The sequence below is a fragment of the Haplochromis burtoni genome, unplaced genomic scaffold, assembly GCF_018398535.1.
Source record: "Haplochromis burtoni strain Fernald_Lab_line unplaced genomic scaffold, NCSU_Asbu1 Contig_103, whole genome shotgun sequence".
NCBI classification, from domain to species: Eukaryota; Metazoa; Chordata; class Actinopteri; order Cichliformes; family Cichlidae; genus Haplochromis; species Haplochromis burtoni.
In genome coordinates, this window is record NW_024582464.1 from 1,761,633 (window position 1) to 1,780,800 (window position 19,168).

At 40.5% G+C, this 19,168-nt stretch overlaps 1 protein-coding gene across 2 annotated transcripts in view; it reads left to right on the forward strand.

The window, feature by feature from the left end:
- Positions 1-19,168, forward strand: part of enah (ENAH actin regulator) — a 150,293-nt gene that overhangs the window by 35,423 nt on the left and 95,702 nt on the right. The window contains exon 1 of one of the 2 annotated variants that reach the window (XM_014336424.2): positions 12,642-15,100. The exons of the other annotated variant lie outside the window; for it this stretch is intronic. Coding sequence (XP_014191910.1) covers positions 15,087-15,100 — 14 coding nt within the window. The 5' untranslated portion in view covers positions 12,642-15,086. Of the gene's footprint in view, positions 1-12,641; positions 15,101-19,168 lie in introns of those variants that run through there. 2 annotated transcript variants of the gene reach the window in all.

A 19,168-nucleotide genomic window follows, 5' to 3' on the forward strand; every position in this document is an offset into this window, starting at 1 on the left:
AAAAGGATTAGACTTTTTATTTATATTCTTAGGATATCCAGTCAGGTAGACGTTCTGCAAACAGAAGGACACAATCCACAATTATGTGCCGATATCTGAGAGTCTTTGGGAGTTTTCCCACTCTGCTTACAGTTTAAACAGTCTGATTGGAAAGTGAAAACAAAACAGAGACATTTGTGCCCTTCTACATCTCTCAACAAGTTAAACCATCTGCTAAGGCCATTCTAGTCACAGAGCAGCTTATGTTTTAACGGCTTTATAATTACACAAAACCACAACAAAAAAGAAGAAAAAAAAAACCCAAACAAAAAACATTCTGCCTCTGCTGCATCACAGAAACACACGACATAAAACTAGTTCTTCCTTCCCCTCAGAGTGAAACAATGCAGCAGGGATGTCTCCATTCAGCACACTGACATTGCACATTAGGGAAAGCACAGCTGCGACTGTTAATAGTAGTTTTCTCCCCTTCCTGCGTTTCATTAAGCCATGACAGAGCCAGCATGCTCAGGTTCATACTCAGGTTGCTGAAACTAAAGGGTTTTTTTCCCTCCCCTCCCCCTCTAATCATTTTTCACTGACAAAAATACTGAACTCGGGGCAATACGCTCATAAAGCATTTCTAAATTAAAAACAGTCAACTGTCTTTTCCCCCAGGTAAACTCACAGGTAAACACTGCAGCAGTCATCACACAGTAGGTTTAATGCCTTAGATCATACATCTTAGATCATCTCTAGAGCATCTAAAGCTCCCTCTAACAATCAGACCACTAAAGACTGTGACTTGCTTCAAGTGCACAAATGTGAAAGTATACAGAAGTTTCACTTTTCCCATATTTCAAACTTTTCTATGTACAAAGAGAGTTCTTGCACAGGGATCAGAGGGGCAGATCGATAGGATTTGACATAACCTAGATGGTTTGAAGGAAGTCTGAAGGACTGAATTGGAACCTTTCATCGATTCAACAATGCACATTTGAAACTCAATGCGTTGCCTAAATTAAAAAGTAAAGGCCTTCAAAGGCCATTTACATGAAAGTATGTGAACATTCTCAGCCTTGAATTACTGTACTCTGCTATGTAGGGGGCCTGATTGCACTGAAGTACAGGAATGATCTGAAAGCTACTAGATCAATGAAACTGCAGGAATAGAAGTCCTGTGTTTGACCTCCCACTGCCTGACAAAGCATACAGTCAGTGTTTCACTCTATAGTCCTCAAAGGAAAGGTTCTATGGACAATTCTCAAAGCTGCGTGAGGTCAATATTGAACCCATTTTTAAAAGAGTTTTGCAAAACTATTGATATTAATGACGCCCACAGATACCAAGTGAGCTGCAGTTGGCATTCAATTGCTAGTTTTAGCACGCAGATCATTTTTGTACTATTTTGGAGCTAGCATCGACAACTGGATTCTGCACTGTGTACTACATTGCATCTATTTTGTGCAACAACTTAGAGACCAGCTACATGTTGTATATCGGAATATCAAAATGACAATATAATTTGACTTGGGTGTGACACAGCAACCATAAACACATGAGTGGAAATTAGTCATCTAGCTTCCCAAATTCAAGCTAACATGACCCATTATATTAACCTGTGTATAATGTCACATTATACTGGTTTAAGACAACAGATCATTATCTTAGGCTGTTTTGGATTCAATCTGAAACCCCGCTTTTTGTCATTTGCTGACATTTGTGAACTCCTACCACTCTGCTATTGTCAGATAACGTTCATTATTGTTGACACTACGAGCTGAAGTAAGAGTTGACAAAGATTATGTTTTTATGATACCGTATTTCCACACTATAAGGTGCACTTAAAATCCTTTAATTTTTACAAAAGTTGGGAGTGCACCTTATGTATGAATTCTGGTTGTGCTTACTGACCTCGGATCGGATAAAATACGTTAAATGGCCGGAAACAGTGGGCGTGTCCAAATTCAGAGGCTGCTTCCACCTGAGACCCGGCCTTCGCGGTCTAAAGAAAGCCGGGTAGAGTCACGAGCTCCCTCGGTGGAGTGAAACTCTGCTCCTTGGTATCTAAAATATAACCGGGCGCTGGCGTAAACTCTCGACGTCTCACACTTTGTTTAATCAGTTTTCTGTTTGACGTTTATTCAGCTGTGTGAAAACCCCGGAGGAACCCTCCTGAGGGATTAATAAAGTTAATTTAATTTAATCTAATCTAATAACTTTAATCTCAGCCAAACCGATTTACTCACGAACAAATAAAACACTGAAAAAGCCAAACAATAACATTTTTAAGTTATCAAAGTGACTTATATATCATGTTTAACCCGAGTAGCGAAAGACCGCGGGGGTTTGAAGACGATGTGTCGGTCGGCTCAGATATTTGAAGTTTACACAGCTACATTCTCACCTGAAAATATGTTAAAAGTTTTTTTGCGACCCAGAAAGAGAAATAAGAGTAATATTAAAACTAAGTAGCTGCCGCCATTGTTGGAAACTGGAATTGGCTGGGCCGCGCTATGAATTCTGCGATATGGTTTTTCAATTTTGTTGTCCGGGTGGAAAATCGGGAGAAATTCGGGAGAATGGTGGCTCCGGGAGATTTTCGGGAGGGGCACTGAAATTCGGTATTCTCCCGGAAAAATCGGGAGGGTTGGCATGTATGGTTGTGGCAACATCACTAACCTTGTCAAACACCTCAGAGTAAATCATATCACAGAATATGACGAGCGTATGTTGAGACGAACTGAAGAGGAGGACAGGGACAGGTGCTGCTAGGGCGAGACAGACGTCTCTCACGGAGTCCTTTAGTGCTGCAGGCAGGCAAGGTGTTCAAATAGCACAACTTCAGTTTTTTTATTTCTATATGATGAACTCTGCATTATTAAGTGATAAGAACAAGTAATCTGATGTCCTGTAATCATTATGACGCTATAATTTGAGATACAATAAATAAAATAAGTTTTTGTACAAAGTATCGGTATCGGATCAGTATCGTCGATACCACCCTGAATATTACTTGGTATCGGATCGGAAAGGAAATCAGTGGTATCGCACATCACTGCCCAGTGTGTGGCTCCTCCATCTGCTTGTTTATTTTCCACATAAACCTTTCACAATAAAGCTGAAGATCCTGTTGAGATTTTCAAAATAAACTGAAATGATGACCAACAGAAGGACCAGTCAAAACCAATCGAGCACCTTATTTCGAAACGAGGGGCTACCTCTGTATCATGGACACGGTGTGATTATGAAAAGTCTGACACAGACCAGAAAACTGTACTATGCAAATTATGCAGGAAATCGGTCCCCACCTCAGACTCGAACATGACAAACCTCTTCTACCACCTAGGCAAGAATCACTTGAAAGAGTATGGAGAGAGAGTTTACGGATGAGAAGCAAAAAAAAGGAAAAAAAAGGAAAAAAAAGCCATCAGGTGCTCAAAATAAACCTTAGACTCAAACGTTAGGACAGGCTTTTCCCTGCAGCGCAACACTCAAAGAAAATGGCGGTCATTACAACTTATTCTAACTATGTATAGTTTCACGTATTGGTCAAAACACTGGTACACGACGCCCAGCTGAAAACTTCACGCAAGTTGAGTTGCCCAAGATTCACAGAATTTACAGAAAATGTAAAATTATTGTGATACATATCGTTGTCGGGACGATTAATGTCTTATATCGGGATATGAGATTTTTGTTCATATACAGCCTTAGTTAGCATAAATATACTGCAACAAATCAGAATCAGAATCAGAATGGGGTTTATTGCCAAATGTTGAGCAGGTTTACAACATTAGGAAATTGCTGCGGTGCTTCAGTGCAAACATGGTGTCATAAATAACACTTAAATAGACATGGAAAAAATAAAAGTAGGGATAAGAATTAAAAGTGCTACGTGGAAAGATATGTGCATGAGATATACATGAGATATATACATGAGAGTAAGAATTAAGAGTGCTACGTTGAAAGATATATACATGAGTGTATACAACATGGGAATAGAGTAGCTACGAGAGAATTCAACATTAATGAATCAATGGTACGGAAGTGGAGGAAGCAAGAAGAATGAATTGAGTAAAGTTTGACTTATCTGCCCGTTTTGTTTTGCTTAATGTGCCTTATAATCCGGTGCACCTTATGTATGAAAACAGGCCCATTCATCGACAGTGTGCCTTATGGTCCGAAAAATACGGTGTATTGAATTGTTACAATCTGTTCTGGCAAATGGCATCTAATATAGATCACAGAGCAGATTTAAGTGAATCACAAGTACATAGCATGGATGTAATAGGGAGAGGGAGCATGCAGGAGCTGTGAGCCTTTGTGTTCGTCTCCAGTAACATTCTGTTTATCATCAACGTATAGTGGATATACTAACCTTAGGGGAAGACATACACAAGGATGAGTGAGATAAGTCTATCAGTGACTGATGGCCATGATCCTAATGTAGGTCAGAAAACTTATGGAGAACACGCACACTTCAAAAATCAATTCAATCCCGTGTCTCTTCCACGCTCTTGCAAGTCAGTTATATTTGCTGCTGCGTCCCCCTGATACAGTACTTTTAGACAGCTGTTAACCCTTGTGTGGTGTTCATATTTTTGTTACTCAGCCAGTGTTCATGGGTCTGGTGGACCCGCTAGAGTTTTGGCTTTCCAAATTAACACTATCAAACAATTTTATGTTAAATTACTCAACAGATGTTTACTTCATCCCAATTACAAGCCATATGAACAGCAAACATGGTTAATTTTTTCCCTTTACCTTTGTTAGATCACATTTATGAATTAATGTGCTTCTCGTTTTTTTTTTTGTTTTTTTTATAAAATGTTATAAAAAAATAAATCAGTTATAATCAAGTGGAGTGAGTGGAAAGACACAACACATTTACACGTGAAGCAATATGTTTCACAACTAAATGGGATCAGCTGCTCATCAATGGTGACATTAGGCCCAGGGTTGTAAAACAGGGGGAGGTGGTGCACACACTTATCCCACACTGTCCTGATGGCAGCTAGCTTGTCTCTCTGCCGTCGAGCTGGTCTGTCGTCTCGGTTATCAAAACGGATAATCCTGGAAATTTTGTGGAAGTTTTCCAGAGACATTGATGCATGGAAAGGTTCTTGCCGGTTTCTGCATCCCACAGGGATTCTGTGGATTCCCCTTTGGACCTGAAAACTCCTGCAAGGATAAGACAGTAGTTTGGGGTTCTTAGATGAATTTGGTCCATCTCCTTCCACCTCTCTCCAAAAACACACCTTCCTTCTAGATTACTGCAATCCAGAATAATTTTCTGGATGGAATCTGGGATGAAAAGCTCAAATGAAGACTTGATGTCCTGCACATGAGTAACTGTCAGCCGTGTTGGCCCTGGCTTATCACAGTAACAGCTCTGCAGGGTGGCTCATTTCTTGGGCAAGAAGACCATTCAATTTCACCAGTTATTGACATCCATATTTCTTCACTTGCTGTCTGGTGGGCTTGTTCTGGTCCTGGAGCTGGCTGCAGATGGGGTACTCGTCTTCGTTTTGTTACTAAATGGTGCTCAACCTCATCCTCTTCTTCAAAGTCACTGTCAGACTCTGAATTTTCAGAAATGTGAAATATTCTGAAACCTCTTTGTCAACATCATCATCCGAAGCCCCTCTCTCTTCCAAAATCAATTGGATGGCCCTCGCAGCAGATAATCTTTTGCCATCTTGATCAGTTGTGATAAAGAACCACACTGGCAAAGTCTTATTTATAGTATTATGCCCCTAATTTGCAGGTGGGACAGGGTATGAGAAAATAAAATTTGGATCCCTCAAGAAAGAGGGTAAAATGTGTGGGAATGTAAGAGCAGACGGTGTTGATAGTTGAATTTTCAACAATGTTGCAACTTTGTGCGGGAGCAGGAGGGGAAGAAAACACTATCAGCAGCACCAGAAAGGAGGAAGACAGAGTGTGGGAACACAGGACCTACACTTTCAACACTTTTATTAGACCTGGGTCCAGTGGACCCGAACACCTTGTATGTAATGTAAATGCGTGGGGGGAGGTACAGTATGAGGTCATTGAAAATTAGTTCGGATTTATGTTCTTCACAGAAAATAAGCCAAAGCCAATGAATTTCAGGTTGAAAAAATAATTAATTGTTTAATTTTTCTTTTGAGAAAAACTGAAAACGGGTCTCACAGACCCGAACACCATACAAGGGTTAAATAGCTTAGCTGTCTGCAGGTAAGCTGTCTGCAGCTGTCTCCTATCAGACGAGCTGTCTGCTCGTCTGAGAGGAGGGGTGGGTGGGGTGGGGTGGGGGTCGATCTCACACAATCCAAATAGAAATAGCATATCTTTTCATTGTGATGTAGTTGAACAAAAGTTTAAAAGAAATAATCCTTCTTAATCACTTCCAGTGCTGCTTTTGTCAACTGATACACAAAATCCTAAAATAAATGTAGTAGTTTTGCGTTAAAAAGAAAGAGTGTCATTTTATGGAATTCCAATGTTTAAATCTTAATCATCAGTGTCGTTAACAGCTTTCCCTATTGTTTTCTAGAGCAGTAGTCTCAGGATCCACTGGTCCATTGTTTGGTCCGTATGATGTTGTAAGTCATCTGTAATGTTATTTCTGGGAGCAGGAGGTACAGACTACCTGTAAAAACATTACACTTTCGTACCCTGCAGACTCAGTCCCAACTGTGACTGCTTTTACTGAGATTTGGCTTCAAACTAATTAGCAATATGTCAAATGCAATCTGCCAAAAAGTCAACTGTAAAACTGCAGCAGTTTGCAGCCCTACAATCTAACATGAATTAACATGTAAAAATAGTAAGCTAATGTGTGTTAGAAGTGTGATACTTTCAGTTTGTATCTATAAATGTGTTTTGTCTAATACTAGGTTTTATAACTGTGGCTCAGGGGGTTGGGAAGCGTATCTGTAACTGGAAGGTCGCCGGTTCGATCCCCGGGCTCTCTGTCCTGGTCGTTGTGTCCTTGGGCAAGACACTTTACCCTACCGCCTACTGGTGTTGGCCAGAGGGGCCGATGGCGCGATATGGCAGCCTCGCTTCTGTCAGTCTGCCCCAGGGCAGCTGTGGCTACAACCTGTAGCTTGCCTCCACCAGTGTGTGAATGTGAGAGTGAATGAATAGTGGCATTGTAAAGCGCTTTGGGTGCCTTGAAAAGCGCTATATAAATCCAATCCATTATTATTATTATTATTATTATTATTATTATTATTATTATTATTATTATTATTATTATAAAAAGCACACTCACCGGCCACAGTTTCACCAGTTCCAGCGTCAGTAGCAGCATCTCGATCCAAACCAATGTGTGTGTAAAGATGCCTCGCTCATCTCAACACAAAAGGGTCTCAAGTGCATAAAAAGCGCATACATGTTCAGTTGAAACAAACTTTGAGGTTTGTATACAATACCTGGGCTGTTCCTTGTAAAAACCTTGAAAAATATTTCCCAGGCAGTTATAATATAAACTGCTGTGATAAAGTATCACTTTAGAGTAGTGACACATGAAATGTATGTAGCTATATTGTAAGACTAATTCATGTCTAGTCAAAACGTCAAAAAACAAACAAACAAACAACCAACAACAACGACCAGGACAGAGAGCCCGGGGATCGAACCGGCGACCTTCCAGTTACAGATACGCTTCCCAACCCCCTGAGCCACAGTTATAAAACCTAGTATTAGACAAAACACATTTATAGATACAAACTGAAAGTATCACACTTCTAACACACATTAGCTTACTATTTTTACATGTTAATTCATGTTAGATTGTAGGGCTGCAAACTGCTGCAGTTTTACAGTTGACTTTTTGGCAGATTGCATTTGACATATTGCTAATTAGTTTGAAGCCAAATCTCAGTAAAAGCAGTCACAGTTGGGACTGAGTCTGCAGGGTACGAAAGTGTAATGTTTTTACAGGTAGTCTGTACCTCCTGCTCCCAGAAATAACATTACAGATGACTTACAACATCATACGGACCAAACAATGGACCAGTGGATCCTGAGACTACTGCTCTAGAAAACAATAGGGAAAGCTGTTAACGACACTGATGATTAAGATTTAAACATTGGAATTCCATAAAATGACACTCTTTCTTTTTAAGGCCAAACTACTACATTTATTTTAGGATTTTGTGTATCAGTTGACAAAAGCAGCACTGGCAGTGATTAAGAAGGATTATTTCTTTTAAACTTTTGTTCAACTACATCACAATGAAAAGATATGCTATTTCTATTTGGATTGTGTGAGATCGACCCCCACCCCACCCCACCCCACCCCTCCTCTCAGACGAGCAGACAGCTCGTCTGAGAGGAGACAGCTGCAGACAGCTTACCTGCAGACAGCTAAGCTATTTAACCCTTGTATGGTGTTCGGGTCTGTGAGACCCGTTTTCAGTTTTTCTCAAAAGAAAAATTAAACAATTATTTTTTCAACCTTAAATTCATTGGCTTTGGCTTATTTTCTGTGAAGAACACAAATCCGAACTAATTTTCAATGACCTCATACTGTACCTCCCCCCACGCATTTACATTACATACAAGGTGTTCGGGTCCACTGGACCCAGGTCTAATAAAAGTGTTGAAAGTGTAGGTCCTGTGTTCCCACACTCTGTCTTCCTCCTTTCTGGTGCTGCTGATAGTGTTTTCTTCCCCTCCTGCTCCCGCACAAAGTTGCAACATTGTTGAAAATTCAACTATCAACACCGTCTGCTCTTACATTCCCACACATTTTACCCTCTTTCTTGAGGGATCCAAATTTTATTTTCTCATACCCTGTCCCACCTGCAAATTAGGGGCATAATACTATAAATAAGACTTTGCCAGTGTGGTTCTTTATCACAACTGATCAAGATGGCAAAAGATTATCTGCTGCGAGGGCCATCCAATTGATTTTGGAAGAGAGAGGGGCTTCGGATGATGATGTTGACAAAGAGGTTTCAGAATATTTCACATTTCTGAAAATTCAGAGTCTGACAGTGACTTTGAAGAAGAGGATGAGGTTGAGCACCATTTAGTAACAAAACAAGACGAGTACCCCATCTGCAGCCAGCTCCAGGACCAGAACAAGCCCACCAGACAGCAAGTGAAGAAATATGGATGTCAATAACTGGTGAAATTGAATGGTCTTCTTGCCCAAGAAATGAGCCACCCTGCAGAGCTGTTACTGTGATAAGCCAGGGCCAACACGGCTGACAGTTACTCATGTGCAGGACATCAAGTCTTCATTTGAGCTTTTCATCCCAGATTCCATCCAGAAAATTATTCTGGATTGCAGTAATCTAGAAGGAAGGTGTGTTTTTGGAGAGAGGTGGAAGGAGATGGACCAAATTCATCTAAGAACCCCAAAGGCCTACTTTGGGGTTCTTATCCTTGCAGGAGTTTTCAGGTCCAAAGGGGAATCCACAGAATCCCTGTGGGATGCAGAAACCGGCAAGAACCTTTCCATGCATCAATGTCTCTGGAAAACTTCCACAAAATTTCCAGGATTATCCGTTTTGATAACCGAGACGACAGACCAGCTCGACGGCAGAGAGACAAGCTAGCTGCCATCAGGACAGTGTGGGATAAGTGTGTGCACCACCTCCCCCTGTTTTACAACCCTGGGCCTAATGTCACCATTGATGAGCAGCTGATCCCATTTAGTTGTGAAACATATTGCTTCACGTGTAAATGTGTTGTGTCTTTCCACTCACTCCACTTGATTATAACTGATTTATTTTTTTATAACATTTTATAAAAAAAAACAAAAAAAAAAACGAGAAGCACATTAATTCATAAATGTGATCTAACAAAGGTAAAGGGAAAAAATTAACCATGTTTGCTGTTCATATGGCTTGTAATTGGGATGAAGTAAACATCTGTTGAGTAATTTAACATAAAATTGTTTGTTAGTATTAATTTGGAAAGCCAAAACTCTAGCGGGTCCACCAGACCCATGAACACTGGCTGAGTAACAAAAATATGAACACCACACAAGGGTTAACAGCTGTCTAAAAGTACTGTATCAGGGGGACGCAGCAGCAAATATAACTGACTTGCAAGAGCGTGGAAGAGACACGGGATTGAATTGATTTTTGAAGTGTGCGTGTTCTCCATAAGTTTTCTGACCTACATTAGGATCATGGCCATCAGTCACTGATAGACTTATCTCACTCATCCTTGTGTATGTCTTCCCCTAAGGTTAGTATATCCACTATACGTTGATGATAAACAGAATGTTACTGGAGACGAACACAAAGGCTCACAGCTCCTGCATGCTCCCTCTCCCTATTACATCCATGCTATGTACTTGTGATTCACTTAAATCTGCTCTGTGATCTATATTAGATGCCATTTGCCAGAACAGATTGTAACAATTCAATACACCGTATTTTTCGGACCATAAGGCACACTGTCGATGAATGGGCCTGTTTTCATACATAAGGTGCACCGGATTATAAGGCACATTAAGCAAAACAAAACGGGCAGATAAGTCAAACTTTACTCAATTCATTCTTCTTGCTTCCTCCACTTCCGTACCATTGATTCATTAATGTTGAATTCTCTCGTAGCTACTCTATTCCCATGTTGTATACACTCATGTATATATCTTTCAACGTAGCACTCTTAATTCTTACTCTCATGTATATATCCCATGTATATCTCATGCACATATCTTTCCACGTAGCACTTTTAATTCTTATCCCTACTTTTATTTTTTCCATGTCTATTTAAGTGTTATTTATGACACCATGTTTGCACTGAAGCACCGCAGCAATTTCCTAATGTTGTAAACCTGCTCAACATTTGGCAATAAACCCCATTCTGATTCTGATTCTGATGTTGTTGCAGTATATTAATGACTAACTAGAGCTGTTATATGAACAAAAATCTCATATCCCGATATAAGACATTAATCGTCCCGACAACGATATGTATCACAATAATTTTACATTTTCTGTAAATTCTGTGAATCTTGGGCAACTCAACTTGCGTGAAGTTTTCAGCTGGGCGTCGTGTACCAGTGTTTTGACCAATACGTGAAACTATACATAGTTAGACATAAGTTGTAATGACCGCCATTTTCTTTGAGTGTTGCGCTGCAGGGAAAAGCCTGTCCTAACGTTTGAGTCTAAGGTTTATTTTGAGCACCTGATGGCTTTTTTTTCCTTTTTTTTCCTTTTTTTTGCTTCTCATCCGTAAACTCTCTCTCCATACTCTTTCAAGTGATTCTTGCCTAGGTGGTAGAAGAGGTTTGTCATGTTCGAGTCTGAGGTGGGGACCGATTTCCTGCATAATTTGCATAGTACAGTTTTCTGGTCTGTGTCAGACTTTTCATAATCACACCGTGTCCATGATACAGAGGTAGCCCCTCGTTTCGAAATAAGGTGCTCGATTGGTTTTGACTGGTCCTTCTGTTGGTCATCATTTCAGTTTATTTTGAAAATCTCAACAGGATCTTCAGCTTTATTGTGAAAGGTTTATGTGGAAAATAAACAAGCAGATGGAGGAGCCACACACTGGGCAGTGATGTGCGATACCACTGATTTCCTTTCCGATCCGATACCAAGTAATATTCAGGGTGGTATCAACGATACTGATCCGATACCGATAATTTGTACAAAAACTTATTTTATTTATTGTATCTCAAATTATAGCATCATAATGATTACAGGACATCAGATTACTTGTTCTTATCACTTAATAATGCGGAGTTCATCATATAGAAATAAAACAACTGAAGTTGTGCGCCATTGGAACATGTTGCCTGCCTGCAGCACTAAAGGACTCCGTGAGAGACGTCTGTCTCGCCCTAGCAGCACCTGTCCCTGTCCTCCTCTTCAGTTCACTTCAACATACGCTCGTCATACTCTGTGATATGATTTACTCTGAGGTGTTTGACGAGGTTAGTGATGTTGCCACAACCATACATGCCAACCCTCCTGATTTTTCCGGGAGAATACCGAATTTCAGTGCCCCTCCCGAAAATCTCCCGGAGTCACCATTCTCCTAAATTTCTTCCGATTTTCCACCCAGACAACAAAATTGAAAAACTATATGCAGAATTCATAGCGCAACCCAGCCAGTCCAAGTCTCCAACAACGGCGGCAGCTACTTAGTTGTAATATTACTCTTATTTCTCTTTCTGGGTCGCAAAAAAACTTTTAACATATTTTCAGGTAAGAATGTAGCTGTGTTCAAATATCTGAGCCGACCGACACATCGTCTTCAAACCCCCGCCGTCTTTCGCTACTCGGGTTAAACATGATATATAAATCACTTAGATAACTTAAAAATGTTATTGTTTGGCTTCTTCAGTGTTTTATTTGTTCGTGAGTAAATCAGTTTGGCTGAGATTAAAGTTATTAGATTAAATTAAATTTAACTTTATTAATCCCTCAGGAGGGTTCCTCCGGGTTTTCACACAGCTGAATAAACGTCAAACAGAAAACTGAAAACACAAGTGTGAGACAGTCGAGAGTTTACGCCAGCGCCCGGTTATATTTTAGATACCAAGGAGCAGAGTTTCACTCCACCGAGGGAGCTCGTGACCTCCTACCCGGCTTTCTTTAGACTGCGAAGGCCGGGTTCTCAGGTGGAAGCAGCCTCTGAATTTGGACACGCCCACTGTTTCCGGCCATTTAACGTATTTTATCCGATCCGAGGTCAGTAAGCACAACCAGAATTCATACATAAGGTGCACTCCCAACTTTTGTAAAAATTAAAGGATTTTAAGTGCACCTTATAGTGTGGAAATACGGTATCATAAAAACATAATCTTTGTCAACTCTTACTTCAGCTCGTAGTGTCAACAATAATGAACGTTATCTGACAATAGCAGAGTGGTAGGAGTTCACAAATGTCAGCAAATGACAAAAAGCGGGGTTTCAGATTGAATCCAAAACAGCCTAAGATAATGATCTGTTGTCTTAAACCAGTATAATGTGACATTATACACAGGTTAATATAATGGGTCATGTTAGCTTGAATTTGGGAAGCTAGATGACTAATTTCCACTCATGTGTTTATGGTTGCTGTGTCACACCCAAGTCAAATTATATTGTCATTTTGATATTCCGATATACAACATGTAGCTGGTCTCTAAGTTGTTGCACAAAATAGATGCAATGTAGTACACAGTGCAGAATCCAGTTGTCGATGCTAGCTCCAAAATAGTACAAAAATGATCTGCGTGCTAAAACTAGCAATTGAATGCCAACTGCAGCTCACTTGGTATCTGTGGGCGTCATTAATATCAATAGTTTTGCAAAACTCTTTTAAAAATGGGTTCAATATTGACCTCACGCAGCTTTGAGAATTGTCCATAGAACCTTTCCTTTGAGGACTATAGAGTGAAACACTGACTGTATGCTTTGTCAGGCAGTGGGAGGTCAAACACAGGACTTCTATTCCTGCAGTTTCATTGATCTAGTAGCTTTCAGATCATTCCTGTACTTCAGTGCAATCAGGCCCCCTACATAGCAGAGTACAGTAATTCAAGGCTGAGAATGTTCACATACTTTCATGTAAATGGCCTTTGAAGGCCTTTACTTTTTAATTTAGGCAACGCATTGAGTTTCAAATGTGCATTGTTGAATCGATGAAAGGTTCCAATTCAGTCCTTCAGACTTCCTTCAAACCATCTAGGTTATGTCAAATCCTATCGATCTGCCCCTCTGATCCCTGTGCAAGAACTCTCTTTGTACATAGAAAAGTTTGAAATATGGGAAAAGTGAAACTTCTGTATACTTTCACATTTGTGCACTTGAAGCAAGTCACAGTCTTTAGTGGTCTGATTGTTAGAGGGAGCTTTAGATGCTCTAGAGATGATCTAAGATGTATGATCTAAGGCATTAAACCTACTGTGTGATGACTGCTGCAGTGTTTACCTGTGAGTTTACCTGGGGGAAAAGACAGTTGACTGTTTTTAATTTAGAAATGCTTTATGAGCGTATTGCCCCGAGTTCAGTATTTTTGTCAGTGAAAAATGATTAGAGGGGGAGGGGAGGGAAAAAAACCCTTTAGTTTCAGCAACCTGAGTATGAACCTGAGCATGCTGGCTCTGTCATGGCTTAATGAAACGCAGGAAGGGGAGAAAACTACTATTAACAGTCGCAGCTGTGCTTTCCCTAATGTGCAATGTCAGTGTGCTGAATGGAGACATCCCTGCTGCATTGTTTCACTCTGAGGGGAAGGAAGAACTAGTTTTATGTCGTGTGTTTCTGTGATGCAGCAGAGGCAGAATGTTTTTTGTTTGGGTTTTTTTTTTCTTCTTTTTTGTTGTGGTTTTGTGTAATTATAAAGCCGTTAAAACATAAGCTGCTCTGTGACTAGAATGGCCTTAGCAGATGGTTTAACTTGTTGAGAGATGTAGAAGGGCACAAATGTCTCTGTTTTGTTTTCACTTTCCAATCAGACTGTTTAAACTGTAAGCAGAGTGGGAAAACTCCCAAAGACTCTCAGATATCGGCACATAATTGTGGATTGTGTCCTTCTGTTTGCAGAACGTCTACCTGACTGGATATCCTAAGAATATAAATAAAAAGTCTAATCCAATGGATTAATTTAATTTGACAAAAAAACATTTTATTTTATTTTGTCCGGGTTTTTAAAAACCTATATAAGGATTTTAACGCTCGTTTTCAGGTTCCTTCTTTGGTAATAGATGGTAAAACATGTCTTGGAGTTGAACCTTGAATTGGGAGACCATTGACAGTCCCCCACATGAGCTAAGCTGATGTGTGCAGGTCACAGTATCTATTTTTGGACTGTAGAAAAAGATTCTTTAACCCCTGACTCATTACACTCCCTACATGCCCCCACCTAGCTGCTCCACTTTTAGCCCAGGCTCCTGTGAGGTGAGTGAGTCCGGGTGGGTGTATGGGCTGAAATGGGGAGGGGGTTACTTCCAGCAGGCCTTGTGGTTGGGTGGATGCCCGTACACTCTCACTTTCTCCCTTGTGGAGTCAAGTCAGTCGTGGAGCCAGGCCAAAGCAGCTGCTCAGTCAGCTAGCCTGTGGAGAAAGTGGACACTAGACCAAACTTTCCCAGCGACCGATTTTCTTGTACAGTTGGTGGAAGTGCCAGATTGAGCGGTTACCAACGCCAGGATGACTCGTGATTCGTAAGTTTCAGCCGGCCATAGCAATGGAGCCGATGTAGGATTTCGGGGTTAACCATATTAACCATTTTCTATGTCTTTACCTACAGTATTATCATCTCCAAAGCAGAGTTGGCAAGTATTTGTAGTATAGGCTCAGGGAAGTGTGATTATTGTGGAGCTCAGTCTCTCTGCCCGTCTACCTGTCTGGCTGAACCATTGCCATTTACCATGGACACTCAAAGTTCAGCTGAAACGCTCACTGCAGCTGTTATCAGCATCCACAAATTCATTCATTATTCGGAGCCCCCCCATCTAAAAAAGCTGCTCTCACCAGTTGAGGAGCTTTCCTTTTTATAGAACTGCAGTAGCTGTTAAACTCAGAGTCCAATCAGAGGGAGTTTGGCGCTCGGTTACAGGATAGGATTCATCTCTTCGTGTGATGACAGGGTACTTTTCTCCTTTGCTAGAGCTGCCGTTGTTTTTCCTAAAGGACTCTAAAAACCTCTTTGCAGGCTTGTCCTTCTTGGGTTGTTGTTAAAAATGTATGTGATGGTGACTCAGGGGGTATTTTATCTCTGTGGTGATAGTTCACCTCCTGTTGGCAAATATCTACTGTCTCATTAGTGTGAGGACTGCTGATTTGTGCCCTGTGAATCTGCTCGCCACATCATTTTATACCCTTTGTTCCACTGAGCACGTCTCCCTTCATTTTCATTTGGATGCTTGGCAGCATCAAAGTGATTTCCAAAATGTGTTTCACTGTAATAAGTGGAGGTAATGTAGCTAAATGAGTGATTTTAAACTGGTATTTTGTTCAATGTCCCCACATTCACAACACTGCAAATTTGACTTGGCATCCATCTGCAGATCACCTGCTGCCCCTTTTTTTTTTTTTTTTTTTTTTTTTTTTTTTTCTTTTTTCTAGAATGGTTCACCCAGCAACAATGACATCATTGTCCAGGCTGGACATCAGAAGCATTGCAGGTCAAATGACAGCAACGCAGAGTTATGCTCCCACCCCACACAGCACCGTGCTGTTCTGTTATGTCTGTACTTCCTAAATCACCACTGAAGGCAACAAAAGCAAACTGCTTTATCTTGGAATTTTCACAGACCATTAACAGTTTTGCTGTTAAACTCCAGATATTCATGTTGAATATATTTGCTACTTGATTATAGCCAAAAAATCATAGTCATTATAATTTTGTTCAGTAGTGTAACCTTGATTATTCAGTAACTTGACAAATGGCATTTATCTTAAAAATGTCTTTTGATATTTACTTTTTCCTTTGATGTTGATACCTTTTAACTCTTATGCCTAAAATCTTATGTGTCTAAGTTTGCAGTGACTCACTTTATCCTTTGCTGTTGCTAAACAGCTTGTAATATGCTTGAATGTCATATAGCCATTAGCTGGAGAAGGCTTGGGTCCAATATGTCAGAGTGGATGACAGCAGAATTCAAACAGAGGACTTTTACATGGTGCAAAACTGCTGAATGCTGAATCTCTTGAGTAAAACACTCAGTCGAATAGTGTTTTCTTTGTGAGGCACTTTGATCCTTTTTTCTAAAACTGGGGTTTGTGCCACAGGTTGGTGCAGAAGGTCAAGGTGCAGATGAGAATACCAAAATAATGAAAAAAAGTCCCCACCCAGCATCCGCCTTCTGCTGAACACTGTCGGTTTCAGGTTTTTCTCCTCGGTCCTCTCATGTAAAATGATCCATGTACCTTTCAGTGTACCTGAAAACATCCTGGGAGAGGTATGCAAGGACAAAGGCTGGTTTTTCTTCAGCTGTATTCCACTCAGTTTTGCCGTCTGTGCAGTAATGCGAAGCTATCTGTGTACTGCAGGCAGTGTTCTCACACCCTGTGTGCTGTGAGAACCGTGACAATACTCGTATATTGTCTGGGATTAAATGGACCACTGATATCACTAGTTTGTCTTGTGGACAGACCTCCTTAGCAGTCTTAGCGTACCTGCCTGCCACTTGATCTGCAGCTTATTAGCCATTCATATCCCTTGAGAGACATGCATGTCTGTGTTTCAGCAGCAGGGTGTGTGGGGTTTTTTGTTTTTGTTTTTGTTTTGGGTCCTTTTCCCAAATTACACGAAACTGCTTGATTGGGAGGCACTTGCTTTGGCTCAGCACAAGAGGTTTCCACCATGATCCAGCTTTCTTGTCTTTTCTCTTGCTATATTTCTGCCCCTCTAGTCTGTCACCCTCCCTGATGTTCCTGGGAAACTGTTTGGTACCACATTAATTCATCTTCCTCTTTACTAATCAGTAGTCTTTACAAAGCTGACTCAGTCACTCATGACAATATTGTTTGTAACTTTGTCTGTCATAATACAGAAACAAAGACTGTTGGCCAAGCAGAGACTAGCAGCCATGTAATTTTTAATTTTCTTTGACAGTGTGTACTCAGTTACCGTGACACTTTGATTGTCCCACACACCAAGTCAACTAAACTTAGTAGTTCATGTTAGAGATTTTCTTGGAAAAACAAAACCAACAGTAGTAAAATATTTGATCAACTTCATGTAATCGTCAAAGTTTAAATTTTGTTGCTTTCAGCTAAAGTTCTTAACTTCAGTGGTTTGTTTCCAAGCCGTACCAAATGCTCCTTTTATTTAAACTTTTTCATGAAGTATAACGGGGGTGTCTGTCCCTCAAGCCATCCCTGCCTCTCACTTTGTTTCCAGAGCGTTCAGCCTTAGCTGTCACTATGATACACTCATTTCAAATCTATTTTCTAATTTTCCATCCTGCTCTCTCTAAAGAAAATCTTCCACTCTGTCACCTTCAGCTTCTCTTGTCTTTTTGTTAGTGCCATTATACAAGGTCTCACTACCATAAACTAACTCTACTTCTGTTTTGTCGCTGTTGCACCGGTCTCCCTGTCATTTACATATATGTATTCTGTCGTGCTTCCACTGACTTTCATTCCTCTTCTCTCCAGAGCATACCTCCACCTCTCCAGGCTTTCTTCCACCTGCTCCCTACTCTGTCTACAGAGCAGCGTTGTCATGAACATAATATTCCATGTAGACTCCTGTCTGACTTTATCTGTTTTGCTGTCCATCACCATTGTAAGAAGCTGTTGATTCCTGATGTAATCTCACCCCCCCCACCTTGAAACCATCTGTCACTCCTGCTGTAGACATCGTCTTCTGTCATCATACATGCCCTGCACCACCTGCACATAGTTTGCTGCCACTTCTGACTCATCCACAGTTCCTCTCTTTACTCCCTTTCATTGTGTAGTGAATCACTTTTATCCATCTGTAATTACTACAGCACTTCTGATACAACACACTATAGAGAAGGCCATGCATCTTCCCACTCTACAAGATTGTGTTAAACAATCTATTGCCCTCTCTCATACACACCTCTGTACCTCCACAGGTATGTTGTCTGTACCACCTGCTTCCACTCATCATCCTCATCACCACTTTTCTTTTTTCTTTTTTTTACTGACATTCCTTTTCTTATGTGCTTCTCAGCACACTGTCTTCACTTGTTAGTACATCTCCATCACTAACCTTAATCTGCTGTACATCCTTTCCAGCTCGATCTCTCTCCCTATCCCCTTACTCCAAATCCTTTTCTCCTTCCTTAGTGTTCAGCTTCACATACAACTCACTGTAAGCCTTGTCCTGTGCACTATAACAAGTCCCATTCAGACTACACATACAGCGAATCATACAAATGTAGGTATTGGGCTCAGAAGGCCAGTCATACCTCACTAAAAGCATTTGGAGTTTAGGTGTGACTCCATTAAGTTAAAGCAAGTGTTCATGACTTCATAAGAAAATTCCTGATGTGAAATGGGAGACTGGGGCTGTAGAATGATCCATAAAATATTGTGTTATGGTTAATTTGAAGCTTTACTGTCCAAAATTTTCAGTCTCAAATGTCCTGCCTTGATCTCTCGGTAATCCCAAAACTGACTTCTTCTAGGAGCTTTAGTCACCAATTGAACTATTTTGAACATGGCAGTCTGCTATGAACGAAATCTCTCCAATACTCCTATAATACTCCTACATATGACAGTTTCAGAAAATTCAATTCAATTTTATTTATACA